General features: G+C 40.0%; 1 protein-coding gene and 1 long non-coding RNA gene across 6 annotated transcripts in view; one reads left to right on the forward strand and one right to left on the reverse strand.

The window, feature by feature from the left end:
• The window catches only part of PSD2 (pleckstrin and Sec7 domain containing 2), a 79,800-nt gene that overhangs the window by 53,453 nt on the left and 5,222 nt on the right, over positions 1 to 21,125 (reverse strand). For 3 of the 5 annotated variants that reach the window (XM_089516301.1, XM_089516300.1, XM_089516302.1), the window contains exons 2-4: positions 11,982 to 12,057; positions 2,493 to 3,114; positions 900 to 1,388 (exon numbers count right to left, since the gene is read on the reverse strand). In XM_089516301.1, coding sequence (XP_089372427.1) covers positions 900 to 1,388; positions 2,493 to 3,049 — 1,046 coding nt within the window. In that variant the 5' untranslated portion in view covers positions 3,050 to 3,114; positions 11,982 to 12,057. Of the gene's footprint in view, positions 1 to 899; positions 1,389 to 2,492; positions 3,115 to 3,282; positions 3,299 to 11,981; positions 12,058 to 21,125 lie in introns of those variants that run through there. The other 2 variants (XM_089516299.1, XM_089516298.1) reach the window with 2 other exon arrangements.
• The window catches only part of LOC149316801 (uncharacterized), a 36,551-nt gene continuing 17,927 nt past the window's right edge, over positions 2,502 to 21,125 (forward strand). Inside the window, exon 1 of the long non-coding RNA XR_016280530.1 lies at positions 2,502 to 2,993. This is a non-coding gene — a long non-coding RNA (uncharacterized LOC149316801). The remainder of the gene's footprint in view (positions 2,994 to 21,125) is intronic.

Here is a 21,125-nt window from a genome sequence, read left to right on the forward strand (position 1 = left end):
CTTCCTCTTTTCTTAACATTGCATCTGATATCACTATGAATAACTAGGGCTACCAAGCTTTTGCTTCATTTTAGTAGATTAATAATCTGCCTTTAACCAATTTGTTGGTTAAATGTGGATATTGATAAGTTACCAAATTCTGGATGTTTAGACAATTTACTTTCAAAATATAAAATGGAGGTATATGGTAACAATTATATTCTTCTTATTCTTATTATTTTCATTTATATCCTGACTTTCTCCAAATAATGGGACTCAAGGTGGATTTAAGAAACAGTGGGTTTAATAAACTAAAGCTACCAAACAATGTCAGAATGAAACATTATCTTTATTAAGGGCAAGAAAAGGAAATACAGACGATGACACTTGCACATAAGCATGAAATAGCCTCGAGAAACTAGGCCATTAACATATAGTCGCACTGATTAAAAGCACCTTTTCAATTTAAAGTTCTCTTCCACTAATTAATCTATCTTTCATTGATTAATTGGCTCCTTGAACCAATTAAGGCTATCAGTGCTATAAATGCCACTGCCACTACTACTAACTCTTATTATCATCACTTATTTATATAGGACCATCCATGTACGTGGCGGTTCAGAAACAGTTGCAGAATAAAACATTGACATACTATTCAGTAGTATATGGTATAAATTATTAATATGTAGAGTACTAAAATACAATAGAAAAAACAGAGAGAGAGAGAGAGAGACATAATGCAAAATAAAACAAAATAGGCAGTACTAATAATCAAATATACTAAAGATATAAAAAATAGTAATAATGAATATGCAATACTTGAATTTCAATGATACGGCAGCAGCTAATTGCTTAAACATGGTTAATCCAAGGTAAATTTGAAATTGGTTGACAGCTATAGTACAAGAAAAGCATTTTACCTGATTGAATTCATCAGCTTTGTAGCATCTTCTTCTGTCCTCTCAACATGGTAGCCGTTAGGGATGTTTTTGAGAGATGCCCTGCTGAGCACATTCTCAGACCGGCTGCTAGTGATAGAATGTTTCAGTGGGCTCCCAAATTCACTATCCAGAGCCTTGGCCATTGCCTCTTCCTCCTTATCAGTCAACACGGGCTCCAGAAGGTCTTTCCGATGAGCAAGGAGTTTCTGTTCTAAAAGTTCAGAACTTTCTTTAGTTCTTTGCTGAATAAGAGGCGTGAGGGGAGCTTCAAAGCTAACACAGCTGTCTGTCTCATCTGTCAGTGAGAGCACATCCAAGGAGTCCAGACTGCTGTAGTATGTGCCCTTCATAAGGTCAGATTCCACAATTTTTTCAAAGGTAGAACTGAATCCATCCCTGATGTCTTTAAATGCAAAATCTTCCCTGTCATCATCACTGTAACTTAGCTTGGCTTCTGCAGCAGCGAAGCTGAAAAGGAAAGATACGACTGAACAATAGAGACATTACACTTGTTGGATGTCATTCTTTTCAGACCTTTATGGTATGTGTGGGGAGTTAAAGCAAAATAGTAGCAGTGCAAAGCATAAGAGACACTCAAGCTATTGCAGTAAAACACATGTGAGCCTAGAATGTGATGCTCACTTATCAGCTAGATTCAAACCCCATGGATATCCTGAAACTCCCATTGCCTTTTGGTTCATTTTCAAGTAGTTCATTAGAAGACCATGGGCAGAACAGAGGAAATGAAAAGAGTATTATTTCTTAGGTGCTTTTATGACATGATAAATGGGAAAGATGCTTTTTAGTGTAAGTTACCAAAATTAAACAGTTAAAGAACCATACTTTCTTAGGAAAAACAGAAACTTTTGGAGTAGAATATAAATGACATGGAACAGAAAAAATAGAACCAAATAGCATATAGTTTTTGAAAATGTTCATCTTTTAAATCAACTGTTTAGTATATATTAGAGCGTTTAAATTATTTTTATTCTTTTAATTTTTAATTCCTTAAGGTGATTTTATTATAAACCACTTGGAGATTTTATAATTTTGGTTAAGATATGACTACTTAAATAAATAGTGCCCAAATGAGAAATATTTGACAAAAAAGCAAGACTCTTTGAGATATGAAAAACTCTTATGGCATAGTCTTCAAGCTCCTCTGGCTATGCTTTTGAATATAATTTGTTTGCTAAAGAGACTTCATCATCTCTAAATCTTCAAGCAGGCTTAACTGAGAAGTCTGAATCAGTCTCCCATTCCTCAGGGACACTGGTTTGCTTTAGAGTTCCTGCATTATAGGGAGAAGGCACACCACCTGGGCCCCTTTGAGTCCCAGCATTGGGAAATAGGTGGGATATAAATCAGCCAACACAACACAATGCTGTTACGTTTCTCTGGAAGCCCTTTCAGTTAAAAGCCTTTACATGGGGAAGGGGAGATGAACAAGTGGCAGCTGTGAAAATCTTGCTTTGGGGGTGACATTCCCAAGTGTAAGCCCAAGCTCAAAGGCTTTAAGGTGCAACTGAAAGGCATGCAAGGCATTGCCATTTTTTTCTGCCATTCTGTTACCTTATCTGGTCCTCTCCATCCTCAGGATCAAGCAGCTCTGAAACATCACGGTGTGACTGGAAACCTGCTTTGCTGAGCGGCTCACTGAACAGCAACTTGTTTTTCAAGAGTCTCTCTTCCAAATCAGCACTGCCCGTCCTTGGATTGATTTGAGCCTGTCTTTTTGCTCCCCCCTTGTCATCCCTTTCTTTGCCAGGCTCAGACTCAGTCTCAGTGTGCAAGCCATTTGTGAATACCAGACTGCTGATGCCATCCCCTGTACTTCCTGATTGTTCTTGCCATCCTTTTTCCTTCTGCATCTCAGTCTCCCTCCAAGCGCCTGCCACTGTTCCCTTATGTCTGTTTGCATTGCTCAGATAGATACCATCCTCCAGGCTTCTGTTATCCATTGATCCAGGAGGCTCGGTGTCATTCCGGATGCTGGATGTGATACTTGGGGATTCTGCTGGCTGTGCTGGTTGCTTGTTCTCGGAGATGATTGTGGTTACCTGCGCACTTGAGGTATGTGGTTCATTATACTCTTCAGGTGGTGATGGAAATAGAATATTTCTATTCATGTTCTGTTGATTCTACCTTGGTTTGTGTTACCCTGTCTTCTTTGTGAATTTGAACCCTGTATTACCTTCAAAGAGGGAAAAGCAGAAAACCATCAGAATCAGAAAGGGATTATTTAAAAAAAAAAACAAAAACAAATGTTGTTTAAATGACAGTAATGTTTATCAAAAGCTGTGATTCCCAGCCAAAGCAAAGCCTAAGAAGAAGTAAATGTGTTTATATACAGTATACTCACCCCTTTTCCCTTTATGCCTCCTTTTGCTCTTTGCCTCTGTTGCTACCAAACACGTTGGGGCAAATACCTAAGATTAGTTTAGTTTTGATTTTTTTTTAAAGAAACTTATGTAACTTTGATGTACTTTGTCTCCTATCTCTTTCCTCCACATTAATCAATGAGTCAATCAATCTTGTAATGGCATTAACTCTAGCCATTTCATCATGTCTTATTAGTCCTTTGACTAACAAATATGTTGTGGCATAAGCTTTCCAGAATTATAGGGATACCCCCAGGCTGGCAGGTATATATGTGGGTATAGAGCAAAACACCTTAAAACCCCTAAAGGCAGCAGATCCTATCTAATATTGGGAATTAAGCACGGTTGGCCCTGAAGACTGCCAACAAATACCTATAGGTTCTAGGTTCTGTAGCTACATTTCAGAGAAAGGAACTGGCAAAACCACCTCCAAGTATTCCTTGCCTAAGAAAACCTTATGAAATTAATGGGATTGCTATAAACTGACAAACAACTTGATGGCGCAGACTCGCATACATAGAGGAAAACATGTAAACAGTAAGGTCAAGTGGTGATTAAATGTACAATATGTTATCCGTCACGCCATTTAACCCTATGTTTTCTCTATTCCTTGGTGAAGGAGAACAATGAGAACTTGGAACTAACAAATTAATTAATTTGTTAATTCATGAATTAGGCCAATTTCTCTAGTGAGTTCACCTAAAGCACTTCTTACCCCAGTTAATGATGAAGCTAAACATATGAATTAGAGAATTGGGTCTCTAAAATTCTTTGGGGAGAATGCATCTTCCTTTGTTAGATTCAGTAAAACATGAGGCCTTCTGCCTCTAGATAAGATGTATTAGGACTGGAGGAATGTAAGGCAGGCTAGAAGGGGAAAGAAAACTTTTTAGGGCCCAGATAAGAGCTGTGTGTGTGTGGGGGGGTGTAGGTGTAGATGTAGGGGGGTGGGATGGAAAACAAGGGATAAAGTGAGTATAGCAATGGAATGGGAACAGAGTGGGGAAGATCTCTTTGAGAGGCCAAGGCCCTTGAGTAATCACAGCCTTTTCAGAATGCTGAGTCTTTTAGGTCTGAAAGGCACGTGTGCCCCCCGCAGGACTTTATGGAAAGCATCTGGAGTCTTTCGAGGGGGTGGCAGGTGCATTGTGATTTTAGTAATTTCTCATCTAATGATTATATTCTGGACTCATTTTGTTGTGGAGAACCAGGCTAACAACCCTTTCACTTCAAGGCTTTCCTCTACAGGAACAAAACCAGCTGATGACTGAGACTTGCCTGGTTCTGTCTGCAAGTACATGAACACGTGCATGTACCTATGTAAAGGGAGGGAGAATTCACATTCCTACTACATGCTGCCTGCCTTCCTTTCCTTGGTTGTATGGCAAGCTTTTGTTTGTTTGCTTGCTTTGTTTTGTTTTTATAAGACATGTGTAAGACTGTCAACTGGTATTTTTTTTTCTTTTTAAAGAAAGTAGTTTAATGTTAGCGGTGGCTGCCTTTTGCACATGTTCAGTGGCAACTGATTCTCAGACTGCTTTCTGTGTTGAACACAATACAGGAAAGTATTCTGCCCAGTCACTATTTAATAGCGTCATTGCTATTATACAGTAACAATGCTAAGAGTAGTATTTCACATTTTAAAAGGATTTTTGAGCATACAAAGCATTTTGTTTCTACTAGCTCAATAATCCTTACAGCAATCTTATTGTTGTTGTTGTTATGTTTATGTTTGTTTATACCCCACCTTCTTCCCAGTACAGGAACTCCAATCTAAACACTGAGTCCATGCAAAACCATTGCCCCTGTTTTGCAGATAGGATGGGGGCATAAAACAGAGCACAAATGCTGTCAGTTAAATTTAGATCTGCAAAGAAAGATCCCAGTTTTAGTGAAACCCTTGCTCAAAAAGCTGTTGTATATCTACATCTCCTACAGGCACAGCTTTAGAGGGGGAAAAGAAAGGGTAGTACATTCTATACAAATAATCTAAGGAAATTTAACTTCTTCCCTATCTATAAAGCAGTTTTGAAAGTAATGCTTCTGAGTGTGATGTTAGCATTAGGAGAGATAGTTAACTTCTCCACGATCTGCATAATAAATAATAGAAAATGTCATAGGGGTGGGGAGGAGACTCCAGGTGTCCCATGTTTTTAAAAGCCACAGCTTCAATGGAGGACTTTGGAAGAAAAGAGAATGAAATGATGGGGACTGTTGCACCAAAGAACTGCACAAGATAATAAAATGTAAGGGCATAACTCTGAACACCAAAGTGAGGATTGTCCAAGCCATGGTATTTACTATCACCATGTATGGATGTGAGAGCTGGACAGTGAAAAAAGCCGATAGGAAGAAAATCAGTTCATTTGAAATGTGGTGTTGGGGAAGAGTACGAAGAATACCATGGACAGTCAAGAAAACAAACAAATGGTTTCTAGAACAGATCAAGCCTGAACTCTCTCTGGAGGGCAAGATGACCAAATTGAGGCTTTTGTATTTTGGCCATATCATGAAGAAAAACAAATAATTAGAAAAGACAATGATTCTAAGAAAGGTGGAGGGCAGCTGGAAAAGAGGAAGGCCACATGCTGGAATCTATTAGGGAGGACACAGGTATGAGTCCACAGGACCTGAACAGAGAGATGGAGGATAGGGACTCTTGCAGATGTCGCATCCACAGGATCACCATCTCGAGGGCAGCTAACAACAAAATTACACCATATGAAAAAAAAAAATTGGAAAGTGCAGATCAGGTTAGTCTGCTTCGGTGCCAGAAGAAAAGATGTGTGCTTCCACACACCCATTACAGCCACTCAGACATCCCTATCTTTCTGCTCAATAGTATTTTCTCTTTTAAAAAAAAAAAAAAAAGGGGGGGGGGGCAAAAAATTCAGTACATCTTCTCCCACTGACTGAAAGAAGATTATGGTCACATTTAGCAACAGCAGCAACATCCAGTTTTTGCAGACACAAGGAACATTACTTGTGATTTTTGTAACAGCTGAGATGTACAATGCTGTCAATTTGTTCCTGCTGTTTATTCAGTTAAAAATATCTTTCTTCACACTAGAGTAACACCTTTTGCTTCCCACAAACCCTGGTGAAATGTACTGTACTGCTTAGGGCTATTGACAATGCAAACACTGGAATACGAGAAATTTCATGCAGATAATTCAAGGTGGGCTTGACAGAATGGAACGAAATATTTGCCGGGACCAGCTTGAGATATTATGCTGCTTGAGGTAGTTTAGGACATTCTCAGTGGCTGCTCATGGGCCATACAGTTAGGCTTACCCCTCCTTGCTGTCCTGCACAAAAGCAAAACTCTTTCTATGCAAGTGGACTTCTTGTGTAGAAAGCAACTTTTAATGCATGGATGGTTTCCTTTTTCCCCAGTTAATATGCTTTTAAACTGGTTTTGATTCAATTGTCTTTTTAACATTATGGTTTGTTTAATTATGTTTTAACATTATAAATTTTGAAATTTTATTTATTCAAATAATTATCAAATAAATATCGGGGACAGGGACAGGCTGTGCAACATTAGCCCTGTGGTCTAACCCCTCACTGCTGCTCACTAGCACCCACTGCCTGAGGCAGCTGCTTCACTCTGCCCAGTGACCTAGCTAATGCATATACAACTGCTCAAAGGCAATTAGTTGTGCTTCAGCTTTGCTATACTTGTCCAAGAGTGGCCAAAACTCTCTCACAGCCTGTCCTCTGTTGCACCATCAAAATGCACTCCCCACCTTCATGAAGTAAGAGCAGGAAAACTGAGGTTGCATCTCGCTCCCTGTCCCTAATTGCTTGCCCACAAGCCAGTCATCACCCAAGCAACTCATCCTGCATCCAGAAAGGAGGAGAGGTCAATGTCAGTATTAGTCAGAGGAGCAGTGGAGCCTGTCATGGTGCGGGTGAAGGCAAGAACATCTGTAGCCCCTGTGTTGTTGCCAAGGGCTTTTGAGTTGACAGCTTAGTCACTATCTGGCTTGATGTATGAAGAGCAAGACTTACAAGCATTTGAGCAAGGGGTCTTGTTTTTGTGAGCAGCCAGGATGGAATGATTATATACTTTATGACACTCTGATAAAGTGTTTGTGATTCTGTCGACCAATATGTATATAAACCAATAAGAGGAAGACATTTGAAGATAGGATGAACACCTCAACAGTGGTTATTTTGCATTTAAGATATGAGTGAGACCATTCTATTCTCTCATCTAACATTCACTTGCAATTCATGTGCTATAGCCCTGCAACGCAAGATAGGGTTGGTTTCATGATCATTTCAACCTCAACACGGTCAAGAGTGACCTGTCCCTCTTTTGTTTAACTGGAAAAGCCTTCCTCTCTTTATTATGCTTTAGATATATTGACCAAATTACAATACACTTGGTCATCAAAGCCTGAAATCTTGGCTTTATAATTGATTCTTTTTCTGTGATCAAGTCCCACATCACTCTCTCAAGTCACCTCTCCTAGTACGGCATTATGAAAATATACCTTTTCCTTTCTGCTGAAACAATGATCTGTCAAAATCAGTTGCACATGGCCAACTCCTGGTGTATTTCCACTCCACTTTGGCTTTATATATGTTCAATTGTAAGTCTGCCCCCCCACCCCCCCTTTTCTATATATATACATCGTTTTTAAAAATCCACAGACACTGTATTTCTTTTGGAACAATATTCTCTAAAAACACATTTTTGTATTGAATTTCTCCTAAAAATGTTTTGGCATTTTTCTATAGTTGTCCATAGTAATATTGTCTCGCATTGTTTTTCTTGCTCTCCCTACACCTTTTTAGCAGAAAACTATATTACAAAATTCAGAGGAATGCATAATCCAAAGTATAAATATGTTCTGATGCACACATTTAGTCTGGGAAGTCTGAATCCAGACATTTTAAAATGTGGACCCTACAAAAGTCTCACATATTCCTAGAATGAAAAGCAGTTGTCATGGTTTATCATGGTCTAAAACAGTTCTGTCTCCTCCTGCTCCTATTCTTTTCTTTTAAAACCTAAATATAGCTTGAACATATCCTGACTAAGAGTTCTAGAGAATTAAAAAGCTTGCTCATTACTAATTTTCTCAGCCCTATGGGAAGGCATTACACTACTGATTTTTGTTTTTGTCTAATGGGCCAACAGAGCTACTTTCATTCCCCCCCCCCCCCCCGAATCTGTTCTTTCAGATAATACGCTCCACCATTAACTATTGTATACCTTGCTACACTTACTTTATTCTTCTGTAAAACATGGTTGTCTATAACAAGATGACACCCACAAGAAAATTTTGCCTGTCTTTTTGAAACCTTTCTAAGAAGGGCACACACACAAACACACTAGCTTTCTGATCAAACTAGGTCATTTCTACAATTTTTTCCCACTGCATTTTGCCAGACAAGGGGTCATCTTGGTAAAACATGGCTAAAAAGTCTGCCAATGAGGCAAGAATTTGGCCTTGTTTTATTTTTAATTGGGAAGGGACTATAGCTCTTTTTGAAGCTTAATTTGGAGCCAAACCAGTTTTTATTAAAACTGAACAGTCAGCAAAAATGATGTACTTGTTAATTTCATTGCTGTTTTTCAGAATGGGAAAGAATCCCACTACTGGGCACTTTGGCCTAGAGAGGCTGCATTAATGGGGGAGAAAACCACCCTGTGAACTAATGCAACTTTGTTCTGTTCTTGTTTTTGCATGAAAGAAGAGATGATTGCTGGGATAGCAAAGGCATGACTTTCAAATGTCTCCACATCAAACGGCTAAATCTTTTCAGTGTTCACAGACCATCATTTATTCTTTGTTTGACAATGGTACAAAAAGAAGAGAGTCCATGAGTATGGAATGGGTTACATGGAGAAAAAAGAAATTCCTCTTGAAGTTTAAAAGAACTAGCTAAAGCTTTGTTTTGAAACAGTGTTGTAAATAATTACAAAGCCCATTGTTACTTTAGGTTCCACTCAGTGAAGAACATAGCTCAAAATGATGCTACAGATTCCTGTTCTCTGAATAAATTTAATTCTGTGCACTCATCACTCTCTAAACTGCGACTTTGTCTTAGCGTACATGACTGAGGTTGTCAGTAAACTATTTCAAAATTTATTTTAAAGGAATTTCTGTCTTTAAGTCATTCTAATTGATTGTATGGAGCGAGTACAGATGGCTGATAACTCTGATTCTGTTTCTCAATGTTATTGGCCTGGTACAAGTGGGTGCTTTGTGGTGCCCTGGGCCTGATTATAGGGTTCGGGAGCATGCACTAACTGCACGCTCCCAAACCCTAGTACGTGCCAACGGCACCATAATGGCAGCCTCCCATCCACATGGGGGATGCCATGATGATGCTGTGGCAGTGCAGCTTCCAGACGTCACTTCCAGGACGTCACTTTCCCCCTTTACAGTGCCACAAAAAAAGAAGCCACTCTAGGCAGCTTCTTTTTGGCAGCTCATCAGCGCTGTAGCACTGACTCGGGGCAAAGATGGGCGGCACAGAACCACCCATCTGTCGAGCCCCATACTCTCCAACATTTCACATATGGAAACCATGACACACGTGGCCAAGCAATATCAATGTGGCAAAAGTTGTTAATGAGGGAGAGCACACAAAATAGGAGAGACCACAACAATTTGCTTTTGTCTAAGCCTAGAGGAAGGGTCAAATTCCCCATTCCTGTCCTCTCCACTTGCTGAGTTAATTGAGTACAAACTACTTTTGCACTTTGAACTCAGTTTGCATACAAATGCAATATCAGACTAAAATGCATACCCTTCATCTGTCCTGATTTGACAGAGACAGTCCTGATTAATCTTCTATCATCCCATTTTTAGATGCTTTTAAGCATCCCAGTTTCTCTCTCCTTCTCCTACTCTCCTCCTTTGCTTGTTTACACAAACTGAAAACAAAGGAGGGGAGTAAAAGAAGGAGAGAGAAACTGGGATGCTTAAAAGCATCTTAAAATGGAATGATAGAGGATTAACTGAGTCTGTCTCTGTCAAATCAGGACAGTTGAAGGGTATGCATTTTAGTCTGCTAGAGAGACAAAATGAAATAGCTCGAAGGGGTTGTTCCCACTTAAGATTTGAAACGATTTAAAATACAACGTTTTTAATAAAATCGATTCAAAATAACACTGTTCTTATCCCGCTATCCAAATCGCTTTGTTCATCGTTCCCATCTGGTTATTTAAATCGAAGTTTTTACCTGCAAGCGTTCCTACTTGGCATGAAATCAGTGTTTAAATAAAGCGATTCTTCTCCTCCATACCTTATTTGGAGCTGTCAATCAATAGTACGTCAGAATGACGTAACGTTAATCCGGAATATTTGGAAGCGATTTATCTTTTGGCATCGTTTCCATTTCATTGACAGCCAGGGAGAATCCCTTCAGAGAGCACAGAGATCAATGGGAGAGGCTTCTGGCAAAAAGCGAAGCTCTTTCCAGAGGAACTATGGGATAGGTTTTGGAGGGCAGCATCCTGTCTCCCAAGACAGCCAGGGAGAATCCCTTCAGAGAGCCCAGAGATCAATGAAGGAGGCTGCTGGAAAAGCAGGGAGGGAGCACTCTTCCCAAAGATTCTCTTTCCAGGGTTGGAGGAGAAGGCAGATTCCATTTGAGAAATGGAGGGAGAAAGGCTCTATTCCCCCCCCCCCCATTGATCAGAGCCCTTCCTTGCCTGGGCGAGATCAGATGCCTCCTCGCGAGGAGCCTTCCCTTCCCTGCCTGGGCGAGATCAGTGCCCAAGCGGGCAGGGAATGCCTCTTTGAGAGGAGCCTTCCCTTCCTGCCTCTCCTCCGTTAGAAATGGGCTCTCCCCACACAGAGGGGAGGTTGCAATCCACCGGGGGAAGCCTTGTGCTCCTTTGGCAGATGCAGGTGCTTGAGCAGCCGGGACTTCAGGCGCTTAAAGCGCTGAAGAGATTTAGCGCCTGTAAACCATTAAAATAAAAAATAAAAATAATCCTTATCTCTTATTGAAAGACCACAGCGGACAAAGGGGTGAGGGAAGCAAAAATGGCGACAGCCAGACGGATGGGGACAGAAAGGGCAACTCCCCCAAGGACAGCCCCATCGCACTCCGCTCCTCCCATTCATCTAATGCAATTTCAAAGGCTGTCGTTCCTATTTAAATGCTCCGGTTCCTAAATCGAATCAATGGAAAAACGTAGGTCAGACCCTAGTGTTTTTTTAACACGCGTTAAATGAGGAAAACTCGAATCAAAATTTTATTCCGCTCTACAATTCGATTTGTAGTGGAGACGATTGCGGGTTGCTCTAGAACCGTTCTAGGTTTAAATCGGATCCTAATAGGAACACCACTCCTTGGATTTGATTCAGAACGCAGGGTTTCACCTAGTGAGAACAACCCCTTAGATCCCCAATAGATTATGGGCTCAGCATATTTCTGCTATATGAACAGAATATATATATATATATATATATATATATATATATATATATATATATTAATAATAATCAGGTTGTTCAGGACCCCCCCCCCCCCCCCCCGCCTTTGTTCTTTAAGTTTTTCCCTGCAAGAAGCTATTTTTTCCTCTTTGGGGCTGCGGTAGTTTTGAGTTATCCTAACCAAACAAATTTTATTAAGAATGGAATGACAGAATTAAGATAATCTTGCAAGTCAAAAATACATACTCTTATAGTGAACTAGGAAAACTCACAGGAGATGCTGTAAATTCTTGGGAAAGGTGAAACGATGCAGCTGCTAAATCAATTCTTTATTATTAGGAAGGTAATCTGTAAAGGAATGTAGCAGAACTAAAGAAATGCTAGACACACCATTAAAAACAGTTTAGTTACACTCTAAAAACCATTTAGTTAAACTTTAAGTCAGACAATTTGGATATAAGAGATGATGAAACTGAAGCTTGGATTATAGAGATGCTGTAAACAGCTTATAACAACAATGATTATTGTATTTAACAAGTTAAAATTAAATAGACTTGAATTTTTAATTATTTTTCCCCAGAAAAATTGTCCAGCAGAAAGTGAGATTACTTTTGGTGATTTCTTATCTTTTGCAGCAGTTTCTTGGAATAAAATGTAGTCTTTCAGTTCAGCAAGCAAATGTCATCCAAGTACAGAAGAAGGTAAACAGCCTTGAACTGTGACATAGACAGCGGGGACACTATGTTACAAAGGGTGTTCTTCAGCAAAAGACAAGAACCTGACTATAGGTATTAAGGTAAATGCACAGAAAAGTAACTGTCCACACAGGTACACACTGTACTTGAGACATTGGGCCTTTACTTCAGCTAGGGACTGGAAGACGCACTAAAATGTGATCTCTCATACACAGCAACTAGACATATGAAAACCCAAAGGCATAAAACAAAAAATGACAGAAAAGAAAAGTTTGGTGATGGAATCATTTTTTTTCCTGAAGCCTTATTTTTCCAACATATCTCTATATATCATCTTTCTTTCTTTCTTTCTTTCTTTCTTTCTTTCTTTCTTTCTTTCTTTATCTTGGACCTTCTCTAAGAGAAGATGTTCATGTATTTTGTCTGCCCACATTATTTCTGAAACCTATATAACAAGTAGACTTTTGGGTAAGGCCATGCACAGTAGTGCTGCTCAACCTGTTGTACCAGCCACTGGCTGTTAGTTTGCAGTGAGATTGTGGAGAAAGAACTAACTGTTGTAGCCAATGGACACAATAGGATAGGTACTGGTCCCTATCACATCAGGGGGAAAGAAGCCAGGTTCCCCACACCTAATAGCCTGAGAAGCAGTGATGAGATCATTGTACCTCCTAGTCCTGGTTTCCTTTTCTGATTCCTTTTTATGGGCATAAATGCTTTACTCCTGCTTGACACTATGGAGCACTAAACGAAACAATTTTTGTTGTTGTTGTTTAACTAATGTTGACCATTTCTTCTGTTCTCACTGGGAACGGGGGTTGATTCTCAAAGACTGGCAAAGCTGAAGTAGTTTGTAACAGTCCACAAGTTTCCTACACTCCAACACCTTGTGGGTCTATCTGTAGGGGGAAAATTAAAAATTAAATTCAATTTCTAATTATTTCCTGAATAAACTGTACACTTAGTATAGTAAAGATCATAATTGTATACCAAGTCAAATCATACTTTGCAATTTGAAAAAAAAATTACATTTTTTCCCTATCTTTTCAGAATTTCTGTTTTTACATCTTGAATGCCAACCAACATGGCCCTTTTAATACACTGACACTTGGGAAAAACGAAAATGCTTTCTTTTTGTGGATGATTGTTTAAGGTATTATGTCATCCAAGCGCTCAAAGATGAAACTAAAGGTCCTTAGATGTTGAAGAAATGTATGACCATGGTCAATATCAAGTTTGAAACATACACATAGACAGCAGTGGTGCATTTAATTCACACCCCACACAAGGCTTTTTCAAAGAGCAGGACATTTTGTACAGAAGAAGTGTGAGTTATGCTTCTGAGCAGAAGGAAACTGCTGAAAGGAAGCAGAGGTCTATCTTAGGAACCACTGAATGCATGTTGTCAGGTAGTAATCTTCTCTGCAGACTCTGGTAAGGCATTTGTCTCTGCCATGTATACCCAGAACAGATTGCCAGCCAAAGGCACCATACACACACCATGTTAGTTGTGATGTGGAAGAGAACCACATATGAAGCATATTGTACATTTAGTATAGTAAAGATTATAAAGATTATAATCTTTGCTATATACTTTGGCAGCTGAGTGTATGCATAAATATCAAAGCAAAAGCATCAAAAGCTATATGCCAGAATAAAACAAAGTATTTTGGTTGGCTATGCTCCTAAGTGATACACAGCAATGAACTTAAAAACTGGCAAAGAAAGTATTAGACACATCAATGACCAAAGCAGAGCTGACAAAACAGGGGCAGATAGATTTTCCAGAACAAGATACCATGTTTGAAGCATTAGGACAACAAGAGAGTATGCTGGACCTCTGAAACGAGCCTTTCGTGTCCACCTTTTCATATTGGAGCCAGTGCTTTCATGTTGGAAGACCACAAGCAATTATACAATGTGATCCACAACCTGAGCCAAAGGAGGAGGTAGAAGCTGCAAAAAAGTGAAGTGAGAAAGAAGAAGAAGTTGCAGAACGCCAGACAGAAGCTGAGAACAGTAGAATGAGAGAAGGGGATATAGGTGAGAATAGTCTGGACTCGAAGACAGACCAGATCCCACAGCAAATCCCCAGATGCCTATTGTGATCCAACAAAGGTGTACCTGTTCAATGCCTATCCTATCTCATAGGTATTGAAGGGGATAGTTGTGTTCGGCTGATGCCACATTGCGGAATCCATGCAGTTTGGCACTGCTTTAACTGTCATGGCTCCATCCTATAGAATCCTGGGATTTGTAGCTTGTTGAGACACCAGAGCTCTCTGACAAAGAAGTCTAAATATTTCACAAAACTACAAATCCCAGAATACCATAACATTGAAGCACAGCAGTTAAAGATGTGTCAAACTGCATTAACACTGTAGTGCAGATGCAACTTTAGTCTGTTTTAGCATAAACTATATAAGCAAATTCAATTGCCTCTTTGAGACTAACTGGGAAGAAGAAATTTCTAGCATAAGCTTTTGTGGATACTGACAAAGCAGGTGCTGCAGGAATTCTAATCAGAAAAACCAGCTCAGCCATACAAAAGGGTTGGACTATTCTTAAAAGGACAGCTAGATACATGGAAAGGAACTGTAGATCTTGGCTAAGATTGCCAAGTGATATTAATCTAGTATTTGTATGCTTCACCACACCAGCAGCGCTTGCACCATTTTGTGTAAGCTCCAAAGCTGCATACGGTACGAGTGTGTACAGTGAGGGCAGACTATATAGAGAAGTTTTTAATAATTACTTGTTAGATCAATAATGTGATTGCTTTCATGGCTACCTTAGACATATATCCTTAGCATACCCTTGTTACAAAAAATAACTACAGTCGGCCCTCCTTATACACGGATTGTTTTATACACGGATTCAAGCATCCATGGTTTGAAAATGTTAAAAAAAAGTATAAATTTAAAATATCAAACCTTGATTTTCCAATTTTTTTTAATAAGGGACACCATTTTGCTATGTCATTATATTTAATGGGACTTGAGCATCCACGAATTTTGTTTTACATGGGGGATCTTGGAACAAAACCCCAGTAATTACAAATGACTACATTACTTACAACTTGTTATTTCTAAACTCTGCTTGCTAAAATTTATCAAAGGTCCTCACTTGCACAATCTCTGTTTTAAAAAAATCAATAACCATAGCAAGGGAGAGAACTGCATTTCATTTCAGAATCATTTATCACTGCAATTTGTTATATCTGACCTTGGTTAAGTCCTTCATCTTTCTTTCTATGACAAAGAAGTTCTATGACAAAGAGATTCTTTCTTTCACTTGTTAATGGAGCTATTGCATTCTAGTGAGCAGACCAAAGAGACAATTATTAAGATAGAACAGACCAGGGGTTCTCAAACTGTAGAGAAGGAGGGGGGTGGTGGATTGAGATCCCTCCTCCTCTTCTTCCCAAACCATTTTACATGTAAAATTTACACATGTGTTGAGTTAAAAAAAAATCAAATTTAGTTAAATAAAATTGTTTCATTTTGAAATAATAAGAAATATGTCTTTATAAAATGTAAAAATATGAATATACACAAATGTGCAAATGAAAATACACACACTAAACAAAATATTTTTATTCATGTACTACATCCAGTGTTTGTGGGGGGTTTCAACTTCCGCATGTAGATATAAAGAGGGTCACAAGAGTGAAAAGTCTGAGAATCTCTGGACTAGACTCTTTCCATCTCTCCTTGTAGGCTCATGCACTCTCTCTCACACACAAGAATCATCCACCGGCAGTCAGAGAGATATTTACAGTTTTTTCTGCACTAACCTCCTAAACCCACACATTTGAACTTCAGCTGATGCCTTGTTATTTGTGTGTTTTTGTTATGGTGCAGTAAGCTCTACTTGCTCACTTCCTTATATCAAACATTAGTGACCAAGTCCTCTTTTTGCCTCAGTGCTCTCTGCAGTTTCTCATTACATATTTTCTCTTTAGCTTTTTGTACTTTCCAATCATAGGTCCAATACAGACAAGCCGTTTGCGCTGATATTAGAGTGCGATACAGCGCAGCATCCGTATGCACTGAGCCCTAATATAGGCACTATTATGTCACAAGGCTGTGGCCCCGTCCACATGGGGAACAGCCTTGTGACATAAGGGTGTCCAAGCACCCACATGCCTCTGGGTGGAAGAGGTGTCATAGGGACGGGGCAAAAAAGTAGCTGCCTAGAGCGGCTCCTTTTGAACAGTGCATCTGTGCTGCAGCACAGCTGCGGGGCTTACAGGGATGGCTTTTAGCCACCTGTCTGTACTGCCCCATAATCTTCTACCTATTTTTCCCTCCTTCTCACCCAATTTCTTTTTTCAGTTCATCCAGTCATATTACCTCCCTCTAACTAGGTTAACACTTTTATTAAATTTATTAAATTTAGCTTTACCATCTGATATATTTATTTTATTTACTTCTTACATTTATACCCACCCTTTCCTCCAAGGGGTTCAAGGCAGAATTCATGCTTGTCCTCCCCATATTTCTCCTCACAACAGCCCTATAACAGGGACGTAGCTAGGATTTTAGGAGGGGGGGGGGGTCTAGACTAAGTGCCACCATTATAATGAGGCTTGAGTGCGGCGGCGCAGCAGCATACCCCATTCATTTTTCTAATGGAAGGGGGGGGGTCCAGACCCCAAGAACCCCCCCTTCACTACATCCCTGCCTATAGGGTAGGTTAGGCCAAGAATAGTGAGTCGCCCAAGGTAAACCAATCAACTTTGTGGTTGAACGAGGATGCTTCCGTTTTAGTTCAGTTTGTTGTTGTTGTTATTGTTGTGTATCTTCAACTCATTTCTGACCTATGGAGATCCTATCATGTGGTTTTCCTGGAAAGATTTGTTCAGAGGAGGTTTATCATTGCCTTCCCCTGAGGCTGAGAGCGTGTGACTTGCCCAAGGTCACCCAGTGGGATTCATGGCCGAGTGGGGAATTGAAACCTGGCCTCCAGAGTCAGAGTCCAACACATTTCAGATCAATACTCTGACTAATAAATCACACTGTTTCTCAGCATAATCTAGACTGGGGCCTCTGCTTCCAAGCTTTTGGATCTATTTGTGGCAGACTGAGATTTATAATTTAATTAGAATGTCCTGTTTGTAATTATTACTTGAGGTACTTCATTATTTTTAACTATTTCACTTGGCGTCTGAATTAAATATTTTAAATGTGATTACCAATAATAGTAATACCAGTCATCGCCATCACTTGCACATTGGCATGTCATAAGCCATCAGTTATTCAAACTCCCCCTAAAATGGTTCAAGCAATTCCTCTAAGTTGCTCAAAGTAGCATAATTGGTTCTTTCCTCCATTTTTCTACTCACAGGAATTCTATGAGGGAGGCAAGACAGACAGAAATTTGAACCCTGTACTCTCTTAGCAATTGAATCTCTATATCACACTTGGACTGCTCCAGCTTTTCAGGGGGATAGAGATAGCCTATAGACGTCAGAAGAATAGTGGCATCTTTTAACCCACACTTGGAATGGACAAGGGGCACTTTCAGCAAAAGAAAAAATGTTCGGAAAAATCACGTTTCAGCAAGGATATATTCTTAACCATTATTTACTATCAACTTGTATAAGGTATTTAATATGCCAATGGATCTTTGCGACTACCATCTATAAGTCTAAAAATTTATGTCCAATCCCAGGTCGACTTATTTATGGGTCACTATGGTAATGTGATAGCAGCTCTTTCAGATTTCCCCATGTGGTGCAGAGAGGAGTTTATTTCTCTCTGGAGCCATGCAGAAAGAGCCCAGGTTGATTGATTAATATTGCTGTTTGTTTAAGAGTCCCTCTCCCACCTGTGTGTCTGGCTGAAACAAAAGCTGAAATGATGAAGCAAAAAGCCTCAATGAGAGTCTTTCTTGCCATCCACACACATTCACACACTGAAGAAGCCTCCAAGTTTTAACCTTAACCTATCCACGGGTCATGGCAAAATCCATAATTTTGGTCCCAAAACCTGATCTTGACTTATACATGATGTCGACTTATAGTTGAGTATATACAGTAACTGAAAGAGAGAACTTGGTAGTATGATGCCTCTGAAGGAATGTTTAACAGATGGTATGATTGTTAATGGTTCAGTGTTCTATTATTATTATTATTATTATTATTATTATTATGGTTTTAAATCTTGGGAGTTAGTAGCAGCAAAATATATTTAAGGGTGGTCCCTGGTAAACTAAAGGTTAAAAACCACCGAATTAGAGCAAGGTTGGGGAAGTTCTGGCCCAGTCTGTACATGTATATTTTAAGGGACTTAACTCTTGCTTTGCAGGCATAATGGTTCGAGTGTTGAACTACAACTCTGGAGACGAAGGTCCAATTCCCCACTTGGCCATGAAACCCACTGGGTGACCTTGGGCAAGTCACATGCTCTGAACCTTAGAGGATGGTAATGGCAAACCTCTTCTGAACAAATCATGCCAAGAAAATCCCACGATAGGGCCACCATAAGTCAGAAATTACTTAATGCACACACTACTAACAACAAGCTATGCACCAGGGCTTTCTCCTGAGTTTGAGTAGCACTGGGCCTTTCTCTTGAGAAGACATGCCTAGGCTTGAGTTGTGCATTGTACATAAGGTCAGAAAATATCTAAATGAATGAGAATTTTACTTGGCTCTGTACTTTTTTGTTCTGGCACCATTTATTCTCCCCTTGTCTCCCAATTTTCTTAACCCCACATATCGCCTCTTCACTGAACTGGAATGTGACTGATGGTCAAAAGAATGTTCTCCACTCATATTCTACAGCTTAAATTTAAACATTACAGTTTTCAAGGGGGGCAGTTGGCACATATCATTGTTTGATTGAATTGTATAGACAGCTGAGCTATACTTTTCATTTTCATTATGTTGATGAAGAGGCATTTTGTGGGCAAGGCTTCTCAGCAATGGTTGCTTTGACTCCAAAGCAAGGCACAGACAAATGGCTGGAAATGAATTAGCTTTCATCCCTCAGTGAAAATTCCCTTTAAGGAGGAAAAGGGTTTAAGAGCTTTTGAAATGACTTAGTTCTGAAGCTGAAGAAAGGTGGATCAAAGAACAAAGTCCTTCATATGATCACAAGGAAGGTCTTGAGAGTACTCTTGAACTTTATGAGATGCATAGGAAAGGAAGGTCCATCAGGCACAGCCCTTTAATCATAGAATCATGTAGTTGGAAGAGACCTCAAGGATCATCCACTCCAACCCTCTGCCATGCAGAAACACAGAATCAAAGCACCCCTGACAGATGGCCATCCAGTCTCAGTTAAAAAACCGCCAAAGGAGGAGACTCCACCACACTCCAAGGGAGTGTATTCCACTGTCAAATTGCTCTTACTATCAGGAAGTTCTTCTTATTTTTCAGATAAGATCTCTTTTCCTATAGTTTGAATCCAGTGCTCTGGGTCCTATTCTCTGGAGCTGTGGAAAACAAACTTGCTCCATCTTCAGTTTGACATCCTTTCAAATATTTCAATAGGGCAATCATATCACCTCTTAACCTTCTGTTCTCCAGACTAAACATACCCAGATCCTTAAGCCACTGGGCATGGTTTCCAGACTCTTCACCATTTTAGTCACCCTCCTCTGAACAGGCTCCAGCCTGTCAACATCCTTTTTGAACTGTGTTGCCCATAACTGGACACTATTGTTCCAGGTGAGTCCTGGCCAAAGCAGAATAGAATGGTACTATCACTTCCCTCGATCCAGTTCTAGACACTATACTTCTATTGATGCAGACTCAAAATGCATTGGCTTTTTAGGCTAATGTGATTCTAAGCTGCATCAATAGAAATACAGTAGGCCCTCTGTATCTGTGGCCTTGCCATCCATGGATTCCAGCACCTGCAGATTGCAAGCCCATGTGTGTGTGTGGAGGGGGGGCAGAAGAGGAGGAATTGGAGGAGGAGGGAGGAAGAAAGAGGAAGAGGGAGGAGGCAGCAGCCGGGAAAGAGGAAAAATAGGAGGCAGCCCCCTGTTGCCTACTGTGGTGAGAGCAGCTTTGGGTGGCCGGGATGGCAAAGTCCCATTGTCCCCAATGGTTGTGCGGCCATGTGGCTGCGGCACCCTTGAGGACAATGCAACTTGAGCGTCCACAGATTTTGATATCCACTGGGGGATCCAGAACAGATTCCCCACAGATACCAAGAGCCGACTGAATAAAAAAACAGAATGATTGAAAAGCATAATGGGAGAAACTCATCTTTGGTGAAATTTCTCCTTTCTGAAGAATATTTAAAATTCTGTATTTAGCATCGACTTCCGGTGGTATGGCATGTGAAGAACGATCCTCCAGGAAGGCACCGGAGGACACTTGCTGGCTGTGGACTTGGAGGCAGTCAGGGTAAGGTACCATCTGCCCAAAAGAATCCCTCTGACAAGGAGGAGGCAGAGGGGCTCAGCAGGAATCCCCCCCCCCCCAGTTCCAGATAATCACAAGAGTTAAGGAAGGAGAAGGGGAATAATGGAGGAATGCACAAAATTATTAAAACTATTCTATAAAATTACTATCAGGCTATGTATATAAGGTGTATGTGAAACATAAATGAATTTTGTATTTTGGCTTGGGTCCCATCTCCAGGGTATCCCATTGTGTATGTATATGCAAATACATGTATTCCCAAATCCAAAAGAGTCCAAAAGCCAAAATGTATCTGGTCCCAAGCATTTCAGATAAGGGATGCTCAATCTGTACATCAG

This window comes from Sceloporus occidentalis, unplaced genomic scaffold (genome assembly GCF_023333645.1).
Source record: "Sceloporus occidentalis isolate IW3139 unplaced genomic scaffold, rSceOcc1.0.p SCAF_3, whole genome shotgun sequence".
Taxonomy (NCBI): Eukaryota; Metazoa; Chordata; class Lepidosauria; order Squamata; family Phrynosomatidae; genus Sceloporus; species Sceloporus occidentalis.